The sequence below is a fragment of the Triturus cristatus genome, chromosome 7 (assembly GCF_964204655.1).
Source record: "Triturus cristatus chromosome 7, aTriCri1.1, whole genome shotgun sequence".
Classification (NCBI taxonomy): domain Eukaryota; kingdom Metazoa; phylum Chordata; class Amphibia; order Caudata; family Salamandridae; genus Triturus; species Triturus cristatus.
Genome location: NC_140590.1, coordinates 1,589,259,655 through 1,589,279,254, shown reverse-complemented (window position 1 = coordinate 1,589,279,254; position 19,600 = coordinate 1,589,259,655). Strand labels below are relative to the sequence as shown.

Sequence of the window (19,600 nt, the reverse complement as noted above, 5' to 3'; positions counted from 1 at the left end):
TACCTCATGAAGGTTGCTGCAGTGGACGTCAGAGTGCGTCTCCACAGGTGGAAACCTTGGAGCTTTGAGATATATATATATATATATATATATATATAGCACACACATATTCTTGACAGATCCTAGCTATATTGAACACATGGCAGAACAGTGTACTATTTCATCATGAATAAAATATCAGCAGGAAAGAATCTATTAGCCATGCCATCACACTGGATACTTTGAGTGATTACATACGTGGACAGGCACAAACTTATATATAGAGAGCAAAAAAGACTATTGTTCCAACTGCTCAGGCTTCTTCATTATTCTACTCACTGTAGCCAAGGTCCCATGTGCCCGTAACAGCTGGATAATAATAAAGTTAAGATATAAATTCCAAGCCGTTGTGTTCTGTTGATACAATTGCTAAAGTAGCCAGCACGCATAAGTAAAATACATTTTGATAGGATAGAAGCTGAGTAAGATTTTTGTGCTTGCAGCTTAAAGTGTGAAGTTCAGGTGATCCAGTCAAAGGCATCAAATGTATGCAAGGCCAAATATAACTTACACTAAAGGCTCATAGGGCAGGTAGCACTGTATTGAGAAAGTAGGACATGTGTACTTAGGTTTTTGACTGTAGTAAGGCCTATCTCTTCCACTGACTAAAATTGGGTTACCTTAATACATTTAATAAGTGCTAACTTTGGATTGGGAGCAGGTAGAGGAATGCTGTTTACACTCTAACAGGGATGTGGAATTCCTATAGCCCGACGCCCAGGAAATATTGTTTGGGGTCAAGGGCAACAAGTTTTCATGTGCATTTTGTCTCTGGGACAAGTAAGCCCAACAATTTACAGCACAAACCCTTTGGTTGCCAGTTCACAATACACATTAAGGATCAGAGAAGGACATTGTCTGCAGTTTAGGTAATATATGTGTACATGTGCTAAAGCAGTTCAAACTTGCATTTATAGTTCATTAATGCAAAGCCTTTATTATTAAGGTGAGCGCTCTAAGTAAATGTTGTAAGCTCCGACTGCACTACAGACAGTAGGTTCCAGTATAAAAATGTGTACCCGTTTTCAAAATGTAGCAATATGAGGCTATGTTTAATGCTCCCAGAATGCTCTCTGATTATATGCAGAAGCTTGAAAGCAAGATTGAATATTCTTTTCTTTCAAAATAAAATATTCACAAAAAATGCAAATAGGAAAAAAACATTTCACTAAACTACTGTAAACCTTTAGGTACCATTTCTTTGCAGCATCATTTAGTAAAAAGTGTTGGTGTATGTTAGCATTTCCCCAAAATATTCATGATGGGAAATCAGTGTAACCATTTTCAATAAGATTATGGGAAACAAAAATAAACAAGCATTGGCAAAGCCAGTAACTCTGAAATTGGTGGTCAGCCTTTTCGTTTTGTCAATGTGTGTCTTGTTTTGGCATGCTTTTTATAAAACCTTATTGGTGTGGGAGCTGCTGGGCCCTCACTATTATAACAAACATTGGCAAAAGCAAAACTTGCTTTTAGTATGAAAAAGCATACATTGCCACAGTAGTTAATTGCACTAAACAAAGCTTCTTTGTGTGCCGATATGCTGCTTGTGAAAACAGAATACTGTGACTCACAGTGAAACCAGCCACTAGACAGAGAGAGAGAGAGTCAGAATTTTACTAAACACAAAAGGTCCTGGTTAAAGCCAGACCTAATTAGGGGCCCAATCATTAAAGAAAGTCTCAAAAGTGAACCCATGGTATATGTCCTTGCATTAAGTGCAGATTTACGGCTTCCGTGAATTCACAAGAATTTACAGAAGTAGGCCTAGAAATAGTACTCCTAGAAAATATTTGTTGACTACATTTAAGCATGGACTAATATGCATGTTTAGATTTGCTCATGCAAAAATCTGTTGAGTGTTTGCAAGTTCACTTTCCCTCCAACCACTTTTTTCCCAGCACTAGAAAAAGTTTTACGTCTGCCATTGTCAGGAGTACATTTTCGACATTTCTCAATATGGGAAAAGAGAAGAGTTGGGGAAAACCCTTAAAACATAAACGTTAAGAGGTTTGCATAGACACAAAAGGGCATTCCAACCCTGAAACTATTGCTTACCACTACCTTCAGACCCAGTATGTAGATCTGCGGAAACGTGACAAAATAAGGGAATTGTTAGTATTCAAACCCTACTATGGTATGAGCCCTGGCATAATCCGAAAGGCTATATCAGAGCTATTATATAATGATACTGCTGCCATAATTTGTCGTCATATTACATGTCACAAAAGGAACAGGTGGATTTTGTTACAGGACAAGTAGATTTATGAAGCAACTTGCCCCATGGAGAAGTAGGTATTTTGTTAAATTCCACACCCCTGTCTAATTATAATTTTAAATCCTCTTTAATGTTAAAGTCGGATTTCAAGTTAGAATTTTGAAAACACCAATTTTAGACACTGGTATTTTTCTGTCCCAACCATCTGTGACTTCTGCCAGTGTCCTGGTTCACAAGACTGCAAGTGGCTCTTCTGTTGGGTTTACTTCCAGACTGTAACAAAAAGGGGTGTGTGGAGTTAAATGGATGGGCCATCCTGATAGGATGACTGGGGAAGGGCTGTACCCAGACTCACCTACACTTTATAGGGCTTTGTCTTCTGCACACACAAATTAACCTGACACCGGAACTGCTCTGCACTTTGTCACCCCAAACAGTTTGAAGCCTAGACAGGGGAAGAACTTTTCAGAACCAAATGTGTGGGTACGACAGGTAGTCTCCTCCCCACATACACAAAGACTGGCACCCGGTATGAATATTGGGCCTCCAGAGCCACTCTTCAGAACACTCCTGGATCTATGGAAGTTACATATAAGGACTTCCCAGATGCCTGAGACAGCCTTAAATCTGGAAAGGGAGGCTTGGCCTGCTTAGCTTCATCCTAGGCTAACCAGAGTGACTCCCACGGTCAGTTGGCTGACCTGTGTGAGCTACAGGGAAACAACAAGCTTCAGATGCCTCCCTGCACCTACCCAGGTGATCTGCTGCCAATGGATCTGCCTGAGCACTGCTAGCCTCTGCTGGAGTGAATCCCTGATCAACAAGATGTGCCACCCCAGACCATGCACCCTTCAGTGTGTACTTCTCTGCAGGAAAAGGTGAAAATCCTGAAGTTTGGGCTTCTCGTAACGCCCAACTGGCTCTTTGTGCAACTGCGACAACTACCTGACAAACACTCCCTGGTCCTTGCACCCTCTTCCAACGTGCATAGAAGTCTTTGCACCGGATTTTGAAGGTAACCTTTCGGTGGCACTAACCTGGTCCCTGTATCCAACCCATGCTCCATCACGGTCGGCATGAACGTGTGACTTTCCCAGGGCTAGTGCAACTATATTACCAAGAGTAGGGTTATTTGCTTTTAGACGCTATTTTTACCTAAACCTTTAAAATTGAATATTTCCAGTGATATTGATTGGATTTTTGTCGTTCTAGTATCATTTTATTTATTTAAATGTATTCTTGTTTTCTAAATTGTTTGGGATTTGTGTTGTGTTTACACTTTACTACCGTTTTTTTGGCTGCATTAATACTTTACACATTGCCTCTAAGTTAAGGTTGACTGATTTTGTGCCAAGCTACCAGAGGGTTGAGCACAGGTTAATTTACTGACTTTTGTGGTTCACCCTGATTGTGGTTGTTGTCAGAGTGGGGTTTCCACTCCACTCCACTCCACCCCCTCCCCCTCAACCCATAACCTAATTTCTTAGAGGGCCTCATACTGAGTGGCCTTGAAAATGATCCAGAATTTCCCCACCCCAGGATGTTACTTATACGTCTGGATGTGGGGACATCTGCAGGTGAAACTTAAGAGATATGCAGTGTTCCAGCAGTTCTATAAATTCAGGAGGGGCAAGTATATTCTGTGATGAAAGAATATAGTATATTAAATAATGCAGAAATATTGAGTTGCTGATATACACTCCACAGGATCACTATATTTCCTTCATCCACCAGACAGCTCAGCCTTTGGAAAGGTACAATTATACAATCTTTACTACAGAAATGTTCACCATGTATAGATAAGATAATGAAGCCCTAAATACAAACCATTTTTTCAGTTTTGCTGAGGTTAATGTCCTTCTTGCTTCGCCGACGAGCTTTGGAATCTTCAATATCAATCAATCGTATGAGTGGCATTGTTCCTCCTCCCAAAAGCAATATGGTGAACAGGACAATGATTATTGTGGTTGTCCCAATGAGCTGTCGTTTTTCTATTGGCTCCAAACCCAAATGGAGACTCAAGGCATATGGAATAGCTCCACGCAAACCTATAGAGAACCAAGATTGCTGATGTTAGGGAGAGCTATGTACCAACAATACCGAAGCATGACATCCAAATGCACTTCATTGGAAGGGAATAATTTGACAGAATAATGTAGATGATTAGCTGCTTGCAATCAGAGACAAACCTACCGTTCTTTACTACTGTTAAGTTCCAAGTGAGATGAGCCCCAAGAGCCAAGTGAGATTAGACACAAATATGTGTGCCTTTGCCGACATGAGCATGATGTTAGATAGATAAGCAGGTATATCCATGACCTTACATTTATTTGGGACTATACCTAAAGCACATTGAATAGACAACTGCCAAGTTTACCCCAGGCTCCAAGTCATTAGTGACAACCTAAAGGAGTTCTAAAACTTTAGCCACCAAAACGTAACATTTTTGAGTCTTGCAGTGTGCTTAGACGTATGGGCCAATAGTCTGAAAATGCAAAGAGTTAATTGGTCCGGGGAAGGTATGACGGCGGGATCGGAATCCCAGACACCAAAAGGTACTACTGGACCGCACAATTGGCAGCTATTAACCAGGGTACCTACAGACCACTTAACGACCCGGGATACCAAATGGAATGATGGCTCCTACCCAGACCCGCTGCCTTACAACTAACGGGACCTACGTCACACTCACAAAAGTATGGGCGGGGACAAGAAAATCATGCAGGCTAGCCCCATATGGGATTCCTACCTGTTGGGAACACTACGAAACAACAAGGGCTTTGATAAATGGGATCTTATCGGATTGTCTAAGGTGGGAGATGTGTGGAAATAGGGCAAGGTGGTGGACTTTTCTGTACTGCAACGCGAATATGACCTAGCAGATTGAGAATTATTTAGATACTACCAAATGAGACATGTCACTAGGGGAGACACTACCCGAAGCAACGCCACTGGAGGACCGTCTCCTTGATGGCTACACACACCTGACCCCCTGGAGCAGCTTCGGGAAAAATGGTCTGACGACATAGCAGAAATGGATGATGAAAACTGGGCTCAAACTAGTGCAATTAAACATTCTCCATAGAGTATACTATTGTGGGTCAGCCTTGGCACAGATGGGGTATAGGGCAGATCCCAGCTGTAGGCGAAACTGTGGTAAAGAGGGCACGTTCAATCATATTCTGTGAGACTGCACTATCATTCGTAAGTACTGGATAGGTGTGCTTAAGTGTATGGGGGTGGTGCTTGGCCAAGACCTAAATCTAGAGGCTGAGATGTGACTGCTTAAGATATGGGGGCAGACAGATTTGAGTAGCAAGGAGAAAATCTGGGCAATATTGGGTCATTTGGTGGCTAAGCGCAATATCGCTAGAATGTGGGGAGTGAGGGAGGCTCCCGGTCTCAACTCGTGGAAACAAGACATGGACTGGTGTATGTTTCGAGAAAAAACAGTGTATGTCTCCAAGGGATGTCCGAAAAAGTGGTCCCAGATATGGACTAAATGGAATGCCTACTGCGGAAATATTTGTGCTCCCCCTATTCTCCCCCTCCCCTCCCCCCTTGATGAACCTGAAGTGGTTGATCACGATGAAAACTGATTGTCAAAGCAGTGAATGGTAAGTGCGCCGTCTAAATTTTATCTGTATCTGTTCTGCAATTTTTTTAATACCCAATGACTGACTATGTAAAGTTATTAGGCTGTTTACAATAAAAAGAACTATATAAAAAAAAAGAATCTGCAAAGGGTTGTTGGGGTAAAAGCTGTGAGCAGGTATGACATGGGACATTTAGTGGCTATGAATCTCAATATATTTCTGAAAAACACTGCTCTACAGAAAACAAAAAGACACGTCTAATATTCTGTAAAGGTAACAAATAGATCAGTTTAGCATAATATGGGTTAGATAAGCACAGGACGTTGGTTATGAAATCTGATGCAAAGTTTTGTGATGTGATTTTCATCATGACGAGAAACCAAAGGATGTTTTCTCTAATCTTGAGAAATCCAGTAAGTAATCTAAAAATGACCCATATGTATTTATAGTTACACATACAGTGGAATAAAGAACATCATACCTAAAGCATGGCAAGCTCTTCTCTGACTCGAGCCACACAGACAGTCCTTTCACAACATTCCCTCTTACATCATACTTACAAAGCCTCAAAGGTTAGACATATAACACATGACATCTCCTTCCTGAAGGGACCAAACTCAAGAAAACACACATGATAACATATATATCACTGTGTTGCGTGCACACATATAAAACAGACAAACACTACAAACCTATATACACCATAAACAGCAAATGAGACCCAGAACTCATGCTGACTGGGAACATACATCACACTAACTGGAAACACAGGGCGATTTAAGCTACACTGCCGATGAACCAGTTAGAAAAGAGCGACCCACATAAAATACACCGAGGTAAATAGACCCCTCACTAGAGTATCGTGCAACGCATTAGCAGGCACAAGAACGTATGTGAATCTAGCCACCCAAAGCTAAGACACAGAGGATTAGAGACACTGAGTATAATAAAAGGAACTCAAACCCATCTCACACACAGAAACATCCCCTGTGCTCAACTCAACTTTTCGCACTGTATCTGTAACATCTGGTGTGGAATAGTGAAAAGCAGTCAAATCAAGATGACACACAGATCTGAGACGCAGACCTCTAATTCTGATACACTGTGGCATAACCAACACTTGTTCTTCATACCTGCAAAGCTGAACAGGATATATAGATACACCCTCAGAAGAACAAATACAACACTCGTCCTTCCGATTGACAAACACAGTCACATCATCACATACAAGGAGACAAACAGGATAACATTACTCTCAGGAAAGAAGCATAAACAAAAAAAAGAGTGTTTGAACTGGTCTATTAGACAAACACAACGTATTCCTTTTACAAGTAAATCTTGTATACCAGTGTATTTTGCTTTACTTACCACTAAACCACATAATGAACATCATTTTTGGAGTTATTTTATGATCACGGAAAAAGTTTATGAGGAAGGAAAGTGGAAAAATGTTCACTGCTCTGCCCAAAAGAACCAGTACCTGAAACAGCAAGATATTTACATTTTTATATAAAAAAAGAAAGATTACATTGCATTTCTATATTTCACATTTTTTAAGATGGAATTCAGCCTTCCAAAATATTTATCTAATTCGTTTTGGTTGACTAAACTGGGAGAAACAAAACCTCAATACAGTAATATTTGATAACGTAAACTGAAATCATTTTTACGTATTAAACAAATTATGAAACTCTTTGACCATGCAAAGGGGGAAGGTTACAGTTGTTGACTTCCTTAAAAGACCAATGTCTAAAAATAAGCTATGAAAAACCACCCTAACTGGTAAAGTACCATGAGGACCTAGGGACGGATTCATAAGATTAACTGAAAACTAGGTATACTAATAGTGTAATCTGTGCTAACCAATCGCAGACACCGATTCCTTGAAACACTCAATCACGAATTATGTGAAGACAGTTTACAACTACCACAGAGGGAAAACCAGCCTATTTGACTACTAGGTGTGGGAACATGGGCAGTGTTTTTAAATGGAAAAATAGAAGTGCAGGTACCCTGTACCAGAGTACCTACTTGTTTCTGAAAAGTGTTGGTACTCTCCAACTAAAAGTATTACGTCGCTCTTGAAAAGTGCGGGTACTCTCCCTCTCAAAATAATTAAGTGCTGGTATTCAGTACCGACCCATTCAAAGCGCTGAACACGGGTAATCCCAAGTGAATGTCAGGGAATGGCCACACTGAAAATGTTGTGAAGATCCAGAAAGCCGTAACCTCATAAGTATTCTCAAACAATTGCAATTCATTTACCACTTTTAGTGCACTTCTAACACAGACCAAACTTAGGTTCAAGTGGAGTACTTAGTGGTGAATGATACTCAAACCATTTTACAAGATGTGAATGTGGAAGACGCACATTGAAAAAGACAACATGTGCAGGGATAGATTTCCCTCACTGTTCATTGACAGATTGTGTCACAAGAGAGAGGCAATACAATATATGCAATAGCTCTTTCATCTGATCCCGCCACCAGCAATAAAAGATGAGGACAGAAACATAAAATGTCTTCACTGGCAGTATGAAGCAACTGCCCCCAAAGCAAATACCCTCTCTTATTGTTGACTCGGGTCCTCCATTGATCTCCTTTCTTAGTCTCTCCTACTTTCCTCGAGGTTCCTCTTACCAGCCCTCAATATTCTGATTATCTGGTCTCTCCTCTCAATTATCTATCATCAGTTCTCTTTTCCTTTTCCTTTCGGCCCTTGTCATTCAGATTATGCTTTCCCTGGTGCCAAATATGGGTTTTTGCTGTACCATAGTTTTTATTGTGTACTTACCTGTTAGAACTCTGCTAAGTGCTCCCCTTTTCAATCGGACATTATTCAACATTTTTTTTTTACTTTTTCTACTGTGAGCAGTCGAGACCTCCTTCAGGTGCTGCTCTAACTTCGATTGTATGATTTTAAATGAGTGCTGCTTTCTTGTGTCCCCAGCTTCCCCGCCCCAATGCTTACCTGGCACTTTCAGACACACTAGTGACAACAATCTCTATTCTTCAATGACTCCTGTTTGAGATGCTGAAAGCTCTTTCCTCGGCATCCGTTCAGCCACAATGTCATTTTGATACTTGACGTGGCAGCCATTTTAGCTGCCGGTCGCCTTGGCAACCAGCCAGTCTTGCTCACTAGATGGCGATCAGGAAGTGATGTGCACGCCAAATTGGATTAAAATAAAACAAGAATTGGCAAAGCCAATATGTCTCGCCTATGCAAGAGCTATTGGCTTTGCCAATGTTTTTTATCCATGTTGAACACCAGCATAGCTGCTGTTTCGCATGGCTAAAAGTTAGTAGTGGAGAGGAGGAGTGGCGTGGGGTGTAGTGGAGTGTCATAGAGTGGAGTGTCGTGGAGTGGCACAGAGGGGAGTAGAGTGTTGTGGAGTGGCAGAGTAAAGGGTTGTGGAGTTGCAAAGAACCGAGTGCTTTGGAGGAGAGTAGATTAGCGCACAGTGGAGTACAGTGTCGTAGAGTGAAGTGGCATAGAGCAGGGGAGCACAGACTGGAGTAGAGTGAAGAAGCGTGGAGCAGAGTGTTGTGGAGTGGCTTAGAGAGTTTTCGAGTGTCAGAGTGGAGTGGGACTGAGTGGATTAGTGTGTCATGGAGAGGCATAGAATGGAGTTTCATAGAGTGGGGTGGAATAAATTGGAGTGGTGTAGAATGGAGTAGTTTCTTCGAGTGGCATAGAGTGTATTATTGTGTTGTAGAAATGTCAGAGCGGTGTGGTGCAGAGTGGAGTAGAGTTTCGAAGAGTGGAGTGGCATAGAGTTGAGTAGTATGTCGTAGAGTGTAGTAAAGTGGCATAGAGTGGAGTACGGTGGCATAGAGTGGAGTAGAGTGTTGTAGAGTGGAAAGCCATAGAGTGGAGTAGAGAGTTGTAGAGTGGAGGGGGGTAGAGTGGAGTGGCATGTTGTAGAGTGGAGTGGTGTGATAGAGTATTGTAGAGTGGAGTGGCAGAGTGGCATAGCATGTAGAGTGGAGTGGCATGTCGTAGAGTGGAATGGCATGTCATAGATGGAGTAGCGTGCCGTAGAGTGAAGTAGCGTGTCAGAGTGGAGTGGCATGGTGTAGAGTGGAGTGGCATGGTGTAGAGTGGAGTGGAATGGCTTAGAGTGGAGTGGCGTGTCTTAGAGTGGAGTGGCGTGTCGTAGAGTGGAGTGGCATGGCTTAGAGTGGAGTGGAATGTCGTAGAGTGGAGTGTCGAAAAGTAGAGCAGAGGGGCATAAAGCGGCATAGAATGAAGTGGAGTGTTGTACAGTGGAGTGTAGTAATGTGGGGTATGCATGGTATGGTAGCGCACTGCCATTACAGACAACACATTTTCAATTGAAATGCCCATTAATATTGCACAGACATACAGTTTTACTGATCAAACTTTGCAGCGTATAAACGATAATGAGTAGAAATGGCATAACCTACTGCATTGATTTATTTTGATAGTAAATATTTGTTTCCTTCACACTTCAGTATTACAAAATAATATGTTTCAGTTGTGTTTTCCTAACTTTGATATATCCTAAAATAAATGCACAGTTAATTTACAGACATCTAAATTTTGTTGGGTGATAGAAAAAAGCCTTTCCTTTCACAACCCCAGTGACCAGCAAGATTGTCACAAAAATCCTCTTACTTTAAAGTCAGAGCATAAAGTAAACACCAAGCCCCCTCGAAGACAAGTCCTGACATTTGACCTCTGTCTTTGAATGCAAAGCAAATGTGATGAGTTAAGAGCAAAATTTGAAGGCCGGTTTACAGAAAGCGAGCACTCGCGAAAGAATACAAGGAACGGCGAAGAACATGCTATGCTCCACGGGAGGGACTAACTCAAGCTGGACAGTCCAAAACAAATAAAGCCAGCAAATAGAAAGCAAGCAACTGAGTCATAAACCACAAAGCAAATGGTAAGCAATGGGTGGAATGCATTCCCAGGGAAGCTTTCAGGATGTCCCCAAGAAGTCTTTAGCAAAACAGACAGCTGTGCTGTCTTGTAGGCTTTGACCTAAAAAGAGAACTGTAGCAAAGAGAACAAAATCAAGGTCTGCTGTTATCAAGAGGCCTTTATACATAATTCCTTTTTCCATACACCCATGCCATCAAGGGCCTCTCCTGTTGAAGAATAATTCTTTTAGCATCCTTGTGCCCGTTTTACCTTTTCATTACATATTTAAAATGTAGGGGGTAAAAAGAGGGCAGATTAGAGATCTTAACTTACAGGCTTTTCCTTATTCCTAAGAATGAAGGTGCCCGCCCAAACAGGGTACAGTCCTATTCCTGAATCTGATGAAGCCTCCAACACAGAGGTTTGTCCCCACCATCAATTTCAAAGCAATAACTGAAGCAAGTAGTTAAAGGTACCAGGGCTCGCCTTCATACTTCCTTGTTAAGTTGGCATCTGCCTGGTGATCCTACTTTTCTACTGCCTTCACCCATCCAACTGTAAAGGCAGTGCCTTCCTCTGAGAAACATTGCAAGGCTCCCTTCAAACAAGCCCCAGCATATTGCCTAACCCAGACTAAACTGTCTGTCTTTCTACCTCCAGAATACCCTCTAAAAGAGGCCACTGCACTGCATCACAGAAGGTGTGCAAGGCCCCCACCCAGAGGCTCAAACTGAGGAATTTGATGCAGGCGAGTCCTCCTCCTGTGTCTTGCTCCCCAGTGGCATTGATGGGGCTTTCTCAAACACCCTTGAGGCTTACATTGCTACACTGGCTGCCAACACTTTTTCCACTTCTAAACTCTCCATTCTGAATTTACTAGAGGTGGCTATTTTCGACCAAGGTGAGCAAAGAGATCCCAAATCCTGAAACCCACCCCCTTCTCATGTGGTCAATTTTGTTCCATCTACAGAAGTCAGCTAGGAGCCCCCTTGACTTCAAATGCCATCCATTGTAGGCAAGATATATTCCACCCTTATACTGACCCATATCTGCCATCGTTTCTCCAGAGTCATGGTCAAGACCCACATGTGGGCGTCAATTGGCCCCTTAGACATTCCCAAGATCGCCTCCTCTCCAGGGCTCAGTTCAACATGCGCAAGGTTTTCCAAAAGCCTTGCCTATTTCCATCAGCCGATTCTCCGGATGTACTTATCCAGCCACCACAGCGGTCAGTTCTCCAATCACCATCTATTTTTTGTGACCTCTTGTTCTGCCCCTCATGTCTTCCTTCTACTCACAAGGTCAAACAACCAGGAATTTCTCCTACAAACGAAGGTAAATGTAGTTCTCTTTTCTTATTCTTCCCTTCTTTCCATTATTGGCGGTTGCATTACCCAATTCCTCCCAAATTAGTGCTATGTAATCTCGGACCCTTGGGTCTAGTAAACGTTTTCCAGTTACTGTATAGACTTGCAGGCTCCTGCAATTCAATCTTGTCGCCTTCTCCACATCTGTTTACCCCCTGAAGAATCTACTCTGGCAGATAAAGAAGTCACAGAGTTGGTTTAGAAGGGTGCTATCATTTAAACACCCTTCAAAGAGAATTTTGTAAGCCCAATGTTTCTGATTTGCATACAGGAGAAAGGACTCAAGCTGGTTGTATACCTTTGTGCTCTCAACCATTGGGTTACATAATAACAGTTCATGATGCATTCCTTCCATCATTTGAGCTGAACTTCTACGAGGAGAGAGGATGTAAAGACTGGACCTAAAAGATGCTTATTTCTTGATACCAATTTGACAGAAGCATCAACTCTTTTTAAAGCGTCAATAGAACCACCAGGTATGGCAGTTCCACTGTCTACATTTTGAGCTGTCTTTCATTCTGCTGGTGTTTCACTAAGGTTCTCAACAAGTTATATGGACACCTGCATGCAGGGTGTTCACCTTACTATTCATCTCAACAACATCCTTTTAATGCACCAGTCACCAGTAACATTCGACTCAGCAACACTGGATGGTATTCCTCCTTCATGGCCTGGGTTTCTTAATCAATCATGAGAAGCCTTCCTGTGCTCCGGCCAAGGTAACAGACTCCCTTGAACTCCTAAACTTTCCAGCCAGATCATTCCATCAAAAAGCAGGAGTTCGGGTTGGCCTTGATGGCCCACTCCTTATCTCTGAGGGCCCCAGCTCATCTCATTTGTCTCCTGTTGCATCAAAGCAAGCCATTTTTCAATTCTCTCTTCATTATTGAGCCCTTCTATACTGGAACACATGCCTCCTTCGCCAAGGCTTCACATACTCAGACTACACTTGCTAGATGCCATAAAACATGCAAAGTTGTATTGGTGGCTCCTCAACATGGAAGCCTGGAATGGCACAGCCATCTTTGGCTCTTTTTCAGATTTGATCATCAACTCCGATGCCAGCAGATTTGTCTGGGGTGTGAAATCTGGTGTACTGTTCACTGAAGGCAAAAGACTGACCAAATACAGATCTTCCTGTTGCATCCTACTGAGACAACTTGCCAGTGAATAAATACATTAACAAAGCTCAGTGGCGCGAGGTTAAAAGGTCCAGTGGATCTTTTGCAGGACCTTTAGGAACACTTCTGGCACAAAAGTCGCTTAGGGTGCAGAGTACCTTTCGGGTCTCTTCAACTCCTTACTGCACCGATTCTCCAGGCATCTTCATGACTCCACCAATTGGATACTGGACCTGAATATCTTCCACAGGCTACCCCACCTCTGTAGTCCTCCAGATCTAGACCTTTTTGCTTTCTGTCTTTGCGATGTTGCGCCCATACCCAGAAGCTTGGGTGAAAAATGCCTACCTTCAGGACTGGTCTCAGTGTCTTGGTCCATTTGCTCTTATCTCCAGGGTCCACATCTTGATGAGATTTGTCCTATGCAAGATGATTCTGATTCTCTCCCATTGGCCTGGTTTTCCCCACTGCTGGATCTGGTCATAGACTTTCCAATATTCCTTCCCTGCCTCTCATACTTGTGGTGCAAGTTCAACTTCATTTTCTAGCTTTGGAAATCTCTGGGGATCATTGAGCTGATCAGACCTTTGACAGGTCACTGGAGGCCTAGTTAATGAGCCCTGGGACACAGATACTCAATGTTCCTATATCGCTGCCTGAAAAGACTGACTTTCATGGTGGTTGGGATGGAATCTGGATCCTTTTTATTCCTCTCATTCCTCTCTAAATAACCTCCTCTTGACTCTACTCTAAAGTATCTTCTTATGGAACTAATAATGTTTAATGATCCGCTTAATCTGTAAGTAAAGACTCCCTTGTGTCACCATATGAAGTGCATTCACTTCAAAAGACCATTTGTACCTCGTTATTTTCTCATGTGGGATGTCTCCATTGTTCTGATATTTTTGTCCTCCAACTCATTACTCTCTTTAAAGGAGCTCAGCTTCATACTCAGTTGTGCCTTATCAGCTGCAGAAGAATATCAGATATAAGGGCCCTCACCCTTACTGGCTCCTGATTTGGCAATATTTCACATTTCAGCTCGTACCAAGATAGTCTAGCATTTTGACCTCTATCATAACTTCCTTACCTTCTTAACTTTGTATTTGGTCCTCTGTCTACACTTCACATATTTCTTCTCTTCGCTCCTCTGATGAGATTCTGCGTTCCATCAAGAGCCCCACAGGCTAGTCTTTTGTGCTAGCTTGGCCTTTTGGGTCAAATTGACCACATCTGCTGTTGACATTGAAAACTCCACTTTAGTAACCCATTCAGGAGCTGGCTTTCCTCATTGGCTCAATCACAGAGAACAGTCTTAGGGCTGCCAATGGTAAACACCCCTTACTACGCATCTGTCACCTCGCATGTTGTTACAACAGGGTGGTTACAACGACCGCGTTGTAACAACGCATACCATTACCCCGCAAGGGAGAAGGTGTTGGATTTAAAATCCCACACCTTCCCTACTGTCCGCACAGACTGGAGTTGGAATAGTAAATTATACTATTCCAACATCCAGCGCCCCCGTCCCCAAATCGTTGTTACGACTTGCGGGGTAATGGTATGCGTTGTTACAACGCGGTCATTGTAATGACCGCGTTGTAACAACATGCGGGGTGAGGGAAAGCGGAAAAAAGAGGCATATTCGCTGCCAACTAGTCTCTGGCAGCAACCTTATGAACCTTCAGTCGTAAGCCAGCTGAACATATGTCTGATCGAGCCTTCTTCAGGCCTCAAACTTGCATACTGTGAAGCCTCATGGTCTGGTCATAAAATGGGAATATTGCTAGCTTCAGTTTAGAGGAAATCTAAGATTTTAATAAAGGCAAGGAAGTCTGTATAATAACTCTCCCACCCGTCCCTCAGGTTACCTCCAGTCCATGGTTAACATACCGGTTTCTTATGTATTAAGGCATTATAATACACTTAATATTGGTTGGTTGCCTTTATATATTTTTGTAATAATATTGTAGAGGTTCTCAGTACCTTGCTGTATACTGCGCTCATTCTTTTGCATGTTTCCTTAATGAAGGGTTTAGCCCAAGATCCTCCCCGCCTACAGACGCCTCGAGAGCATCTCGCCTGCGTTCTGTTTGTTGCCTGAACGAAGCCTGTTTCTTCCAGAGTTTAACTGCTTCCTGCACCTTTTATCAGTGTAAAGCAGCAGCCCCCACAGTAAAGGCGCTTTACTGCTAAAAGAAACTATAAGAGGACTGTGACCTTATAATACATTTGTTTCATTACCTCTTACTGCTGCTGCCAGGAACAGAACCAAGAGATACTGCATCCTATACATTAAATAAAAGCTTGCACTTTCTTTACGGTGAAGCTAGAAAAATCCCCATTGTCCATCCTTCAGAAAATCTACACGCATAAAGTGAGGGAAAATGGATGTGCACCTAAGATTCTAGGAAATGTTGTGCAATTCCAAGGAGTTCGACTGAGAAGGCACAGACAGGAAGGAAGACTGCAAAAATCACAGGTCTACACCTACGTATTCTTGGTATTTGTTCAACCAGTCATTAGTATTGTCACTTTGATATATTGTTCAAGGATCTACACTTCTGAATCAGCAGCCTTGCATGTCCATGAACTAAGTAAAATGTTTTATTTCAAACCTGGACACAGTGCACAGGCCCACAGCATCCCATGCATAGGGTGGCCCTCATATCGCACAGTACAGTAACCACAACAAATTTATTTCTGCTAGGTTTATGGGGGTATGGGTGCACTAAATAATCTACCGGAAGGAGCAGGTGGTACTGCACATGCCCACACCCACGACAGCAAGGTCCGCACGCCACGTCAGCCAGAGTTGTAATGCCTTATCCTACTTTCAATGTCATCATGCCTGATCCCCGGTGTGCTTTTGTCATCTGAATCACAATTCCTTATCTAGGTACATTCGTTTTTGCTGGTGTTTGTCATTTACCCAAACTACATCCAAAGTAGATAATGTTTCCAAGTGTCTTCCAACACTCTTAGTTTCATTTTTTTGTCATTTTAAAGAACCCTTTTCCCAGAATACTCACAGCCAGATTTGTAAAAGAAGGCTACTGAAGGATTTTGTACCTCATGTCAAACTACAAAATCCAATAGACGGACTGCTTATACGATATTTACTACCTAATAAAATTCTCCCTGTACACACTCATCATTTGATGACAATAAAGTAAAGAGCAATAATGAACTTACATCTATGTCCATCTACCTACCCCAGATGATAATTATTCCAACCCGATCGACACACCCTAGTGTTTTTCGTCAGCTCTCTGTAGGATAGTACTGTTGTAGATTTTATTTTGTGCTAGTGATTGCTTTGTCATCCTCATTTAAAAAAAAAAAAAAACCTCTATGATAGCCTTTATGCTTGAATTCTTGTTCGCTGTGCAATAAGTTAGTGGAAGCTTTTTCCTAAAATCGTATGCCTACTGGCCAGCCTTTGGCCAGCTAATTATTGAGGTGGTTGTTCGTCCTACAAAGTCTATAAAGTCCTAATTAAGTGCCCCAGAAAGGCATTTGTTAAATTCCAAACTGTGCGACAGGGCTGCCAGTAGACTATCACAGATAACCAATACAGGGAAAGCAGTATAAAGTGGAAAGGTGATGAATCCTGGGAGATCCTCTGTAGTAAAAGGATCCGTCTTGACTCCAATGCCACAGTGAAGAGCCTTAAACTTCACAAAATACAGGCCTGGGCACATCTTAACTCCGATATTATAAATCTTTTACCAAAAATGTTAATGGTGAGCCATATTTATTGATCAGTCGTCTTCAGTCTTGGTTCTTTCATTCTGCCCGTCTGTGGTGCGTGTAATATGCAGACTATAGGTGTGGATGCTCCAATGAGCTCCCTGCATCCATGACTGTGTTAGAATGGTTTCATCTGGAGTGTCCCATTGCCATGGTGTGCCTGGCTGGGACAGACAAGAGAGCTCAGGGCTTGGTCGCCCCACTCACTGCTGCCGCTCCTGCCTGCCTTTGCCACCTCCTGCCTGCAGATTCCTTCGCTCGCTGCCCGCTGCTCCTGGGAATTTCCCGCTGCTCCTGGGAATTTCCCGCTGCCCGCTGCTTCTTGGAATTTCCCGCCGCTGCCTCCCTGCGGCCCCGCCCCCCTGTGAGTCCATTCGCCTCCCCGCTCCCGCCACCCAGCTGCTCCTCCCTCCCGGCTCCTTACTTATGACACCCCCAGAGCGACTGCGCAGCGGACGCGTGCAGCGGGAGCGCCGATTGAGCGCTGAAGGTGCGCCAAAGGTAAGCCCGTCTGCGCCCGTCCGCGCCTGGACCGCGCCCAGCGCCAGACCCCCTGGTCCTCGCCCTCGCCAGCACACCCTGCACATCTACGACGCCAAAACCCTCCACGCACTCAACGCCGGCCGAAACACCGCCTGCTACCGAGCCACCCCGAGACGCACCCACGGACCCTTCACCTGCCTGACCTGCCGCTTCACCGGCCTCCGACCCAACACCGCACCTGCTAAACCGAGCCCCAGCAACAAACACCTGATGTGCATCCTGCTCAACACCCGCTCCGTTCACAGGCATGCCGTCGAACTCTGGAACCTCTTCGACTCGACAGCACCAGACATCGCCTTCCTGACGGAAACCTGGATGAACGCCTCCTCAGCGCCCGACGTTGCCATCTCCGTCCCAGAAGGCTACAAAATCACCAGGAAGGACCGATCAACCAGACAGGAGGAGGCATCGCCATTATCCACAAGAACACCATCCGCCTCACGACCAACTCCGATGACACCTTCACCTCCGCCGAACACCTCCACTTCCAGATACACACCGACCCCAAGACCACGCTCAGAGGCACCCTCGTCTACAGACCACCGGGACCACGCACACAGTTCAGCGAAGACATCACAGACTTCGTCAGCCCGCACGCCATCAATTCCACCGACTACATCCTCCTGGGGGACCTCAACTTCCACCTGGAGGACAACAAGGACCGCAACACCACTGCTCTGCTGGACAACCTGGCCAACCTCGGACTCAAGCAACTGGTAACCACCCCCACCCACTACGCCGGCCACACGCTTGACCCAGTCTTCTCATCCAGTAAATACGTCACCTTCAGCCACTCCACCAATCTCCAGTGGACTGACCACAGCTGCATCCACTTCAGCTTCAGTAAAACGACGACCCACCACCACCCTCAACAAGCCCCCCGCAGGATCTGGAACAAGATCACCGGCGACCAGCTCACCACCTTCCTCAGCCAGAACCCCCCCCACCAGCTCAACGGACCCCAACGAAGCCGCCAACAACCTCACACATTGGATCACCAACTGCGCAGACGCCCTCGCACCACTGAAGAAGAACCCCCCCCAGCAGACGCGGCAGCAAGAAAGCCTCCTGGTTCACCGACGAGCTCATCACCTCCAAGAAGAACTGCCGCTCCCTGGAGAACACCTGGCGCACCAACCAGACCACAGACAACATGACGGCCCTCAAACACGCCACCCGCAAACACCACCAACTGATCCGCGCCACAAAGAAGACAGCCTTCAAGGAACGACTGGACAACAACACCCACAACAGCAAGGAACTCTTCAGCATCGTCAAAGAGCTCTCCAACCCCGACGCCGGAAACAATGACATCACTCCCTCGCAAGACCTCTGCGACTCCCTCGCAGCCTTCTTCCACGACAAGATCGCCAACATTCACAACAGCTTCGGCCCACCAACCACGAACCCCACCACCGAACCGATGCCCCCCACCGCCACCCTCCGCACCTGGACCCCAGTCAGCACCGAAGACACAACACGCACAATGAACACCATCCACTCCGGATCCCCTACGGACCCCTGCCCACACCACATCTTCAACACGGCCGACCACATCATCGCACCCCACCTCAACGCCTCCTTCAACACCGCCACCTTCCCGGAGTGCTGGAAACACGCCGAGATCAGTGCCCTGCTGAAGAAACCAACTGCAGACCCCTCCAACCTCAAGAACTACCGCCCCATCTCGCTCCCCCCGTTTCCTGCCAAAATCATCGAGAAGACCGTCAACAGACAGCTAGCCGCCTTCCTCGAGACCAACGGATCCCTCGACCACTCGCAATCCGGCTTCCGAGCCAACCACAGCACGGAGACCACCCTCATCGCAGCCACAGACGACATCAGATCCCTAATGGACAACGGGGAAACTGCGGCCCTCATCCTCCTGGACCTCTCCGCAGCGTTCGACACTGTCTGCCACCGCACCCTGGTACAGCGCCTGAACAACACCGGCATCCAGGAGAAGGCCCTGGAGTGGATCAACTCATTCCTCGCCAGAAGAACCCAGAGAGTCCGCCTCCCCCCGTTCCGGTCAGCGGCCACCGAAGTCATAGGCGGCGTTCCACAAGGGTC

At 44.7% G+C, this 19,600-nt stretch overlaps 1 protein-coding gene across 1 annotated transcript in view; it reads right to left on the bottom strand.

Moving 5' to 3' along the window:
- SLC9A8 (solute carrier family 9 member A8) overlaps window positions 1–19,600 on the bottom strand; it is a 489,369-nt gene that overhangs the window by 21,840 nt on the left and 447,929 nt on the right. Inside the window, exons 13-14 of the mRNA XM_085619441.1 lie at window positions 7,222–7,333; window positions 4,085–4,305 (exon numbers count right to left, since the gene is read on the bottom strand). Coding sequence (XP_085475567.1) covers window positions 4,085–4,305; window positions 7,222–7,333 — 333 coding nt within the window. The remainder of the gene's footprint in view (window positions 1–4,084; window positions 4,306–7,221; window positions 7,334–19,600) is intronic.